General features: G+C 41.4%; 1 protein-coding gene across 3 annotated transcripts in view; it reads left to right on the top strand.

Moving 5' to 3' along the window:
- The first annotated feature begins 11,600 nt into the window (after nt 1-11,600).
- The window catches only part of AFG1L (AFG1 like ATPase), a 195,362-nt gene continuing 194,781 nt past the window's right edge, over nt 11,601-12,181 (top strand). For all 3 annotated transcript variants that reach the window (XM_060167561.1, XM_060167563.1, XM_060167562.1), the window contains exon 1: nt 11,601-11,887. In XM_060167561.1, the coding sequence (XP_060023544.1) occupies nt 11,752-11,887 (136 nt within the window). In that variant the 5' untranslated portion in view covers nt 11,601-11,751. The remainder of the gene's footprint in view (nt 11,888-12,181) is intronic.

The raw sequence follows: 12,181 nt of genomic DNA, 5'->3' as shown, positions 1-12,181 counted from the left end.
TTGAGTTGAATTGTTGGACGACCAGCTGGGGTTGGAGACTCAGGCTTTGGCGATGACTTTAAGCCCTTCTAGGAGCATATCAGGTAGTCTCTATCCTTCCCTTAAAGGTTAAGTTCTCTACTTCCACGGTCATGGAGGGGTCACTGCAGGGTTGCTTCTTGGACTGTCTAAGAGTTTGGGATCTTGGGGAGGTTAATACGTCCTCACACCGATTTTCCTTGTATATTTGTTCATAGTTTCATTTAAAGAAGAGGCAGGGGACTTCCCTGGTGGTCCAGTGGTTAAGACTCCGTGATTCCACTGTAGGGGGCATGGGTTCGATCCCTGGTTGGGGAACTAAGATCCTGAAAAAAAAAGAAGAAGAGGCAAGACCTGGAGCAAGCCACTCAGCAAAATAAGCCTGGTAATGTGACTCACTCTCAGAAGGCAGGTTAGTGAGCATCTGTTGATCTGTTGTGTTTTAGGCATGCCCTTAGAGGGGTCTTACTCCATACCCTGAGATCCTTCACAGAGTGTCTCTTCCAATGCACACTCAATTCTACATTTGGTTACTTTTTTTTGCGTGATTTAGTGTCTCTTCTGTATTGGTAAATCAGGCAGTGCCCAGCTGGTTGTATCAACATCGGAACCCCCCTCTCTTGCTTTTATCCAAGTTCTTCTCCACCAATTATGCCTTTTTCCCTATATCTTCTCATAACCCTTTGTGGTAGCCGTGAGAATGTGCCTCTCAGATCTCTAGCCTCAGGAAACATAATTAACCTATGGCCTCAGCTGCTGTGCGCTGAAATTCGTTACTGCATTTGCTCTGAGTCCACATATCCCATGGCTGCTCGCAGCCAAATGCCGAGCACGCCAGCCAATGGCTGAGGACTGCTTAGACATCAGGACTGCTCAGACACTCCTGGGTGAGGAGGGACTCTCCTCTTAGAGATGACATTGGATCCAGTGTCTGAAAGAGTCAAAAGCAGCCATGACAATGAGCAATTTCTGTCCTTGCTCAAGTGGTTGACTTCTGGGGGGATAAAAAAAAACGCCGCAGGATTCCTTTTGAAATTGAAAGCCCCTGACCTCATGCAGAGTGGCTGATTTCAACCATGTAAGGCCAGGCAAGGTTAGTGTAAACCTGAATCAGGGTGAAAATACACAATCCTGAGCTGTGGGAACCAGGCATTTGTATTCCTTCTCTCAAGAAAATGGATGATGAACTTTCTAAGTAAAGAACCAACAATGTTATCTAGAGCAGTGTTTCTCAAACATTAATATGCATACAAGTCACCTGGAGAGTGTATAAAACTGCAGATTCTGATCCAGGAGTTCTAGGATGAGACCTGAGATTTTGCATTTCTGACAAGTTCCAAAAAATGCCATCGCTGCTGGTCTCCAGACCACACCAAATAGCAAGGATCTAGAGAATCTGAAGAATGCCATATATATTGTATTGATTAGTTGGTGGGGCAGGGAGAGGGTCATTTCCAGAACCAATAACATCATGTGATCTCCTTAGCTGAACAGATATGTCTCCCTTAGGACGCTTAGAGCATTCTAGCCATTCATGTGACAAATATGTACTGAGCAGCTACAGTAAACCAAGTGCTGTGCTAGGTGCTAGGGAGGAGGGAGCATGGAGAGGAGGGAAGGTGGCGAAAAAGATATGGTTTTTGTTTCCAGGATCTTTCAGTCTGGTCATAGGGACACGTCAGTAGAACATGATGAGAGCCACATAGCCCAGTCTCAAGGGTAGTAGGGAAAGAATTCCAGAAGGAAGCAACAAAACTGAGACATAAAGTTGGTGTTTGACGTGCAAAGTGCCTGTGATTTGGGTGTGCCTGTGTGTGGGAGGTGCATTCCAGAGAAAGAGATAAATACAGAGGCCCAGAGGAAAGCACTGCTGGGGAACTACACATAGTTTAGTACTACTGGAATGAAAGTGCAAAATGACAAGGACTAAGGCCAGAGGGACAAGGCCATGAGGCATTACAGTGTTTGTGGTTCTGACCCTTATCTAAAGACATTCTAAAGGAAACCACTGAATGGGAGTGACTTGATTTTTAGTTTAGAAAGATCACTCTGGCAGAACTAAGATAGCAGCAGTGGGAATGTAGAGAAAAGAATGGACTTGAGAAATAGTTGCCCCTGTTCCTCTAGTTTGACCCAAAGAAGGTACTGCATTAAGCAACTGAGGACTGCCCAGACTGGAAATCTATGAGATGCCAGGTCGGAAGAGAGTGTCAGGACGCAAACAGCGCCGTAACTCCTACTGGGAGGTGAAAGGCCTGGCAAATCTCTGTGGATTGGTATCAGTGTTCTAGTGAAAGGCCTTAGCCACTAGGATATACACAGGCACACCAGCTTTGATTCCTAGTTGTGTTTGCAAAGGAAGTAAGCTCTCCTAACTACTTGTTTGGGAACATATCTTCGCAGGAGGTGTATTTGGCCAGAACCTGTGGCTGGTTTCAGTAGAGAGATTGACCAGGCCTGCTGAGACAAGGCTTGATCCACTCAGCTGTTTAATGCTCCCAAATCGATACTTACTTCAACTTGGAGTATGGGCATATTACTACAATGTTTGCCACCCCACAGCACACACTCACACAGGCACCCATGTGCTATTTCTGTTTGTTGTCCTATTGACTAACCAAACTCAGCATATCTAAAGTCACTCTCATTCCATTTACTCTCAAGCAATACCCCCAATATTTATATCCTTTTTGCTGTAAGTATTATTTTTTGAATCGCTTGGGCTTTAGCTGTGCATCATCTTTTTTACCTCTTTCTCATCTGCCCTCACCCCCTTGCCATACCCTAGCTTGGTTAATGTTAGACCACAGAGATCTCCACGCTACCTTGCTTTCTCTAATTTCTTCTATCCATTAGGCACAATACTAGTGTGATTTACGTACTACCATTCTGATATGTTTTTATAGTATAGATATCTCTTGCCTAGAAATTTATATTTTACATAAATGTGTCTGACTTGAAGACAATGCTATGAGCAAATCAATTATATTTAGTGAGGGTTTGGTAGAGGAAATGGGCAAAATCCTTAGTAGCCAAGTAACCCTAGAAAAGTTTTTTGCCTGACTGTGCCTCTGTTTCTTCATGTGTAAAATGGGGACAAAAATAGTATCTACCTTACCAGGTGATTATGAGTACTGAGAGTTAATATTTATAAAGCATTTAGAACAGTGCCGGACACATGGTAAGCCCTGAAATGCCTAGAATCTGTGAACAAGTCAATAAGGAAATGGCCTTACCTAGAAAGAAAGAATGTAGTTGAAAATCATAGGATGAGGCCTTGAAGCCATGATTAGAAGTGACTGGTGCTGTGTGGCTAGGCTTGTGAGCAGAGGCTATTCAATCAATGTTGTAACTAAATGAATCTAGTACTGGAGCTTGATGATCCTCTTGACCAGAAACCTGAGCTTAAATCTATTGACAGAGTGTTTCAAAACCTTGATTTATTTACTGTCATTTTAGATTCAAAATATTAGTTTTCACAGGCATTTCTGTCTAAGGCAATGTCAATTAATTAGGTCCCAAGTAAAACATCTGCCATGGGAGATTTACATTACCATAGCCTGCATTTGAGAAAGTCAAAAATTTCAAAATATCCTTAGTTCCAAAGTATGTTTTTGATAGCCCAGCTTGAATACTGCATTGTGGATAACAAGGTTAAATAAAGGTTCTAATAAGACAAACAACGACAATTTTAAATAAATCAGATGTTTTTGTCGAAGATTACTCTGTGATTTTGTCCAATTATTCATGACATTTCACCCATTCATATTGTGATCTGCTTTAATAGTGAAGGGAAAAAAAACCCTCATCTCCTTGTTTATTCTTTGTTCTCAAGGAGATAAGCTGTTTATAAAGATACGTTATTTGTTATTTAAATCACTTTTACTGAAGTTGTTTATTTCCTTGTTTCAGTTTCTAAAAATATTTCAACAATTGTAATGCTTCTTAGAGATGTCTATTCAATTCAGAGTGATTTGTACTGAAATTCTTTACTAAATGGGCACAGGTGCTATGTGTATAACATGCTAGAGTGAGTCAAAACTAATAAATGCTAAAAAACAAAAAGGATAACGGGGATATACTTGTGTCAACTTTCAAAATCTGTGATTAAAAACATTTTAGACCTAACATCTCAGATATTTGTAAATGTCTAACTCTATACTTGCCACTTCAAAACTATTTAATAATAGTAATAATAATAAATTAGATAACACCAAAACTATAAGCAGAAAAACTGTATAATTTAAATCCAGAAATCTATTTCTTAGAAAATGCCCTTTAATCACTTTGCAGACTTTCAAGATCATAATTATTATATAAAAGTAATTACATTAGGGCTTCCCTGGTGGCGCAGTGGTTGAGAGTCCGCCTGCCGATGCAGGGGACACGGGTTTGTGCCCCGGTCTGGGAAGATTCCACATGCCATGGAGCAACTAAGCCCGTGAGCCACAACTACTGAAGCCCGCATACCTAGAGCCCGTGCTCCGCAACAAGAGAAGCCACCGCAATGAGAAGCCCGCGCACCGCAACCAAGAGTAGCCCCCGCTCACGTCAACTAGAGAAGGTCCGTGCGTAGAAACAAAGATCCAACACAGCCAAAAAAAAAAAAAAAAAGGCATCCAAATTGGTGAATTTTTGTGTAGCCATTTTAATATTGAAGATGAAAGAAAAAAGCAACATGTTTGGCATATTATGCTTTATTATTTGAAGAAAGGTAAAAATGCAACTGAAAAGCAAAAAAAGATTTGTGCAGTGTATGGAGAAGATGCTGTGACTGATCGAACATATCAAAAGTGGTTTGCAAAGTTTCATGCTGGAGATTTCTTGCTGGATGATGCTCCCTGGTGGGGTAGACCAGTTGAAACTGATAGCGATCAAATCGAGACATTCATTGAGAACAATTAATGTTATACCACGCGGGAGATAGCCGACATACTCAAAATATCCAAATCAAGCATTGAAAATCATTTGCACCAGCTTGGTTATGTTTATCTCTTTGATGTTTGGGTTCCACATAAGTTAAGCGAAAAAACCCTTCTTGACTGTATTTCCACATGCGATTCTCTACTTAAACGTAATGAAAACGTTCCGTTTTTAAAACAAATTGTGGCTGGCGATGAAAAGTGGATACTATACAATAATGTGGAATGGAAGAGATTGTGGGGCAAACGAAATAAACCACCACCAACCACACCAAAGGCCGGTCTTCATCCAAAGAAGGTGATGTTGTGTATATGGTGGGATTGGAAGAGTCCTCTATTATGAGCTCCTTCAGGAAAACCAAACGATTAATTCCAACAAGTACTGCTCCCAATTAGACCGACTGAAAGCGTCACTCGATGAAAAGCGTCCAGAACTAGTCAACAGAATATGCATAATCTTCCATCAGGATAACGCAAGACCACATGTTTCTTTGATGACCAGGCAAAAACGGTTACAGCTTGGCTGGGAAGTTCTGATTCATCCACTGAATTCACCAGACATTACACCTTCGGATTTCTATTTATTTAGGTCTTTACAAAGTTCTCTTAATGGAAAAAAATTCAATTCCCTGGAAGACTGTAAAAGGCACCTGGAACAGTTCTTTGCTCAAAAAGATAAAAAGTTTTGGGAAGATGGGATTATGAAGTTGCCTGAAAAATGGCAGAAGGTAGTGGAAAAAAAGGGTGACTACGTTGTTCAATAAAGTTCTTGGTGAAAATGAAAAACGTGTCTTTTATTTTTACTTAAAAACCAAAGGCACTTTTTGCCCAACCCAATAAGAAAAGTATCAGAACGCATTTAGGAAATAAAGATGGGGGTAGGGTGTGGGAAGATGAGATCAGTTTTCCAGTTTTTTGAGAATAGTATATATGGAGGTTCATGAAAACAAATGAGATACTTGGTAAATCACTGGGTTTCAATCACTTATGAGAAGATGGTAAGGTAGGTTAGGAACCAGATCTTGATTTTCTAAAGGTCCATAATAAATTGTATTTCATTCGGTAGACAGTAGGGAGGCATTGCAAGTTCAGAATCTGTGATGCAATGTGGTCAGATAGGTCACATTTTTGGAAACAAACCTGATAGCAAGATGGATCAGAGGAGAGAGAGAGAGAGCCAGTTAGGAGATGACTGTATTATCCTCAGAAAGACTGGAGGAAGACCTAACAGTAGTTGGTGGATTTATGCCATATTAAGATGATAGATTCAATTATATCTAATGAAAGATTGCATCTGAATCATGAGGAAGAGAAATTAATTGAAGGTGGCTCCCAGGTTACAAATTTGCATGTGGATTTGGGGGAGGTTAGAAATGGCTGTGGGTTGCTGCTATTTTAAAAAGAAAGATGGGGGCTTCCCTGGTGGCGCAGTGGTTGGGAGTCCGCCTGCCAATGCGGGGGACACGGGTTCGTGCCCCGGTCCGGGGTGATCCCACGGGCCGCGGAGCGGCTGGGTCTGTGAACCATGACCGCTGGGCCTGCGCGTCTGGAGCCTGTGCTCCGCGATGGGTGGGAGAGGCCACAGCAGTGAGAGTCCCGCGTACTGCAAAAAAAAAAAAAAAAAAAGAAAGATGGCAGAGAGGGCATGTGGAGAAATTACATAAGAAAAGCCTCTCCTTCCCCCTTAAAATTTGGGTAAGAAACATTTAAGGAGGAAATATATAGGTAAATAGACAAATAGACATATTATCATGTGGTTCAAATAAAAAAAAGAATATCCTGATAAAGGATATTCAAAACTGAAAAACACGCATACAACTCAATATCAAAAAAACAAAAAATCAAAAAAAAAAAAAAACCCAGCCCAATCCAAAAATGGGCAGAAGATCTGAATAGACATTTCTCCAAGGAAGACATACAAACAGCTAATGGGCATGTGAAAAGATGCTTTACATTGCAAATTATTAGAGAAATGCAAATCAAAAACATAATGAGGTATCATCTCACACCTGTCAGAATGGCCATCATCAAAAAGTCTACAGAAAACAAACTTTGGCAAGAATGTCAAGAAAAGGTAACACTTATACACTGTTGGTGGGAATGTAAATTGGTGCAGCCACTATGGAAAACAGTATGGAAGTTCCTCAAAAAACTAAAAATAGAACTACCATATGATCTAGAAATTTCATTACTGGGTATATATCTAGAAAATAAGAAAACATTAATTCAACAAGATACATGCACCCCAATGTTCATAGCAGCACTATTTACAATAGCTAAGATATGGAAGCAACCCAAGTGTCCATGAACAGAGGGAATATATATACACACCATATATGTGTATGTGGTGTATATATGTGTTTATATATATGTGTGGTGTATATATATGTATACATATATAAACAAATTATATATACAATGGAATATTACTCAGTCATAAAAAGAATGAAATTCTGCTATTTGCAGCAATATGGATGGACTTAGAGAATATTATCCTTAGTGAAATAAATCAAAGACAAACACTGTATGATATCATTTATATGTCGAATCTCAAAAATAAAACAAACGAACATAGATGCAAAACAGAAACAGACAGATTTAGAAAACAAACTAGTGGTTACCAGTGGGGAGAGGGAAGTGGGGAGGGGCAAGGTCGGGGTATGGGATTAAGAGATACAAGCTATTATGTATAAAATAGATAAGAAAGAAGGATATAGTCTATAGCACAGGGAATTATAGCCGTTATTTTATAATATTAATAGCTTTTAATGGAGTATATTCTAAAAATACTGAATCACTATGCTGTACATCTGAAACTAATATAATATTGTAAATCTACTATATTTCAATTAAAAAACCTGAAAAACAAACCGAACCAGTTATTTTGAATCTGTTGTTGAAAATAAGTAGAAAGAAACTAAATAAAGAGTTGAGCACTGAACAGGACTTCAAATATTTTGTCTTTGGCCAGTCTCTGGTTACAGATGAAATAGTGTTTCATTAAGGAAAAAAATGGTAGCTTTTGTTGGAAGTTCAGCAGATGTGTAATTCTTACTTATTAGAAGGAATGGATTGCTTGCCACAACATCTATACTTGATATAAATTTATATTACTGAGGTGGGTATATCTTGTTTAGAAATTTCCATAGGTAATAAGGCACTTAGGCATATTTATTGTTTGTTGAAATTAAGGATCCTAAATTATATTTTTGACCAAGGATCTTTAATTACAAATATTGGAATTTAGAAGCTAGATATTTTGACTCTGACTCCAGAAAATGAGTATTTATGGTTTAAATCATTCCTTATGTGTCTTCAAATGAACCATATTGTCTCTTGTAGCTAAAGTGTTTCTTTGTTAAATTAGAAGAACCTATAATTATGAGGAAACATGTGTGATGATAAATAAATGAATGAATAAATAAGTGAAAAATTAGGGCTCTTTGGCTGTATTCCAATTACTTCTCTGATATTGAATTTGATTTTTTTTTTTTTTTTTGCGGTATGCGGGCCTCTCACTGTTGTGGCCTCTCCCGTTGCGGAGCACAGGCTCCGACGCGCAGGCTCAGCGGCCATGGCTCACGGGCCTAGCCGCTCCGCAGCATGTGGGATCTTCTCGGACCGGGGCATGAACCCGTGTCCCCTGCATCGGCAGGCAGACTCTCAACCACTGCGCCACCAGGGAAGCCCGATGGTGTTTTTTATTAATCTTCAAGTGGACTCAAAATATTAGGAGTATCACTGATTTCATGAAGCAGGTAGTCTGGTTTTTGCAGAAAGACTAAAATGATGATAAATTTTGTATTTGTACTAAGACAACTCATTCAGTCACTTAATACACATTTATGGAGTGTGTACTAACTTAGGCACTATTCTAGGCCCTGGGGATACAGCGGTGAACAAAAGAGACATTAATCCCAGTCCACATGGAGCTTAAACTCTAGGAAGAGCAGTAAGAGCAGATAATAAGCTAATAAATTAGTAAAGTATATATAGTGATGTTGGAGAAAATAAAGCTAGGAAGGAGGAAGTTAGGTAGTTAGGTGGTTAGGAAAGGCCTTCACTGGCAAGGTAGCATAAGGAACTAAGGACACAAGGAAGTGAACCAAGTAGATATCTTGGAGGAGAGCATTCCATGCAGAAGGCACAGGAAATGTAAAAGCTTTGAGGTGGGAAACAGGTTTGTGAGTTCCAGAAACTCACATACCATAGTATGTTATCGACCAACCACTTTCTTTCCCATTTTTGTCATCCTTTTTTTAATGATTGCATTGATGGGTTGATTGATGGCTGTGTTGGGTCTTCATTGCTGCATGCAGGCTTTTTCCAGTTGCGGCGAGCAGAGGCTTCTCTTGTTGCGGAGCACGAGCTCTAGGCGTGCGGGCTTCAGTAGTTGTGGCACGTGGGCTCAGTCGTTGTGGCTCTCGGGCTGTAGAGTGCAGGCTCAGTTGTTGTGGTGCACGGGCTTAGTTTCTTCACGGCATGTGGGATCTTCCCAGACCAGGGCTCGAACCTGTGTCGCCTGCATTGGCAGGCAGATTCTTAACCACGGTGCCACCAGGGAAGCCCTGGCCTGGTTTTGTCCCTGAGATTAGAGTCCAGAACTAATTGGCACTTCTCTAGGGAGATTTTTTAGTAGGAAAAGATAATGCTTTGTGATTTTCTGATTTACTTTTTCTGATAATGTTCAAAATGCCTTTTAGGGCTTTTTTTTTTTTTTTCGGTACGCGGGCCTCTCACTGCTGTGGCCTCTCCCGTTGCGGAGCACAGGCTCCGGACACGCAGGCTCAGCGGCTATGGCTTACGGGCCCAGCCACTCCGCGGCATGTGGGATCCTCCCGGACCTAGGCATGAACCCGTGTCCCCTGCATCGGCAGGCGGACTCCCAACCGCTGCGCCACCAGGGAAGCCTTAGGGCTTTTTTTTTGTTTTTGTTATAGCAATTGCAGGAACAGCAGGAGTTTGGGATTGGTATTTTAATAAAATAGTTTACAGTGGCTACTTAATTAGTTTTCTGGTCATAATAAATTCTCTTGAATACAACAAATGTAATTTAAATTATTTCCAAGTTACCTCATACTTGTACACAATAAAGTTCATTTGCCATGTTTCTGTCCACTTGCACAGTCATGTGAAAATTTCCTGCAGATCTTCCTGTCAATTTGGCATTAAACTATCAATGAGTTCCTATTTCACTTCCATAATTATTAAGCCTTTGGAATCTCTACTAAGAGGTAATTTCATTGACCAAGACCAAGACAAGCAGTTGTTTTCCCAGGGCAAACAAAATGATACCCAGACACTCTCTAAAAGTCTTGAGAGTAATGAATATGTAAGTCAAGGAAGAAACAGTCCAGTTTTTTCAAAAGGCCTTTCACAAAGTGTCACACAAAAAAATTAGTAACATTAAATGAAACAAACATGGAGGAATAGTTTGTCGTGTCAGACAATGGAATTAAAGATAGAAAAAAATGTGAAATGACATTTTGAAAGACACAATCAAAATAATTTTTCTATAAACGATTTGACAGAGTCAGTAGAGAAATCTCCAAAATATTATACCATGCTATATGCTCTCCTTTTCCTGTTTCTTTGGAATCTTCTATTGTAGACCAATTACCTAACTTCCTGGAACTCTTTCTAGTGTAGTCTAAAGCATGGCTTTCTCCTTCCTGTAATCCAGTTTTTTAATTTTTATTTTTTTTGCCCCACTGCGCCACCCGGGATCATAGCTCCCCCGACCAGGGATGGAAGCCATGCCTGCTGCAGCGGAAGCGCAGCCTTAACCACTGGAATGCCAAGAAAGTCCCTAGTCCAGATTTTCTTGCTTGCCTGCCTTAGCTCACTCTATTTCCTGTTCTTGGAAGGTCTTCGTTTCCTGTTAAAAATAAAGCTTCTAGAAGGCCTTCCTGATTTCCCAGCCAAAGTGCTCTTTCACTGTTTCCAGAACACCTAGTAGAATCTTTGGTCGCTTTCTTTATCCTTCCTTACCGGATTGCCTGCCTCTTCTGGACAGCAGTTTGTATTCCCAATACAGTTATCATAGTGACTCAAAACATTTTTTGTTTAATCAAATTAGGGCAGATCACTTAGAAATTCCTCCTTAGATACACTGTCGCACAGCCACTCTATCTACTTGTCCATCTTGGGCCATTGGCTTTCCCATGTTACACAAATTTTCCATGTTCTTTCAAAACATTTGAGTATATGCCACATTGAAAATGATTTATGCTCTTGAAATACAAAAAGTAAAAGTGGTAGGAGCACATTTCATGTACTCTGCCAAAGATGCGTTGGACGCTGGAGGCAAATAAATTGGGGATACCGTTTACGGAGGTAACAATATTTCGTTAAAATATGAAGGCCCACTGGATCACCTACACTTTATTTAGGTTTTGGAATCTCGGTCAGGGACGCTAACCGAAAAGGCTCAGGAGTGGTTACTTGAATACACGCCGCAAACACGTTCTAACTCCTTGAAAATGTTTTTAGATCAGCTGCAGCAAGCGCTGGGCGGACAACTGCCCCTCCCCCCAGCCTAAAGCTGCCCTCCGCCCCGTCCCTTCGCCCGGCCCCCGCGCCGCCGCGCTGCGTGCTGGGAGTCGTAGTCCCGGTTTGCTTTGCCCGGAGGGATCGAAGGGCATCGGAGTCCAGCTTGCCCTCGAGCTACTAGAGGTCGCGTTCTTCTGCTGCTCCCTTTCGTTCTGTCGGGCGGAGCCTTCCGTGAGCACGGCTGGATTTGTCTGTGCTACCGTCTCTCTTCTGGCTTTCAATAAAGTTTTCCTCTTCCTTCCCCTGTACGGAGCTCAAGATGGCGGCCTCTTGGTCGCCCTTGGTTACCCTGCGCTTAGCGCCGAGCCGGCTGAGAGGAAGATGTGTCCGGTGCAGGGCTTGGGCCGCTGCTCTCCCCACTTCGGTCACCGCCCCTGGAAACCCCTTTTGTAAAGGTTAGTGACTGTATCTGGAGTAAGCCGAGACGACTGCTTATGACCGGGGAAGTCTCAGGGCAGTCACCCTCCCTCCTCGAGCTCCCCAAACTGCCTCCTTGGTTCACGGTTTTCGAGAGATTTCTTCGAGAGGAGTTCCACCCTCTCTTGCACCGTTGTTACTGCCTGCTCATGAAGGAGCACTGAGGGAGGTGGCCCAGAGTAACTTTCATTTTGAGGGTTAGATGTCGACCCAGGGTTTGTTCCTTTCCGGCTGTTAGAGACCTGTAAACCCAGGTGTGGGGAGTACCTCGC

This window comes from Lagenorhynchus albirostris, chromosome 12 (genome assembly GCF_949774975.1).
Source record: "Lagenorhynchus albirostris chromosome 12, mLagAlb1.1, whole genome shotgun sequence".
NCBI lineage: Eukaryota > Metazoa > Chordata > Mammalia > Artiodactyla > Delphinidae > Lagenorhynchus > Lagenorhynchus albirostris.
Note: the sequence above shows the minus strand (reverse complement) of the source record. Positions and strands in the feature narration are given on the sequence as shown.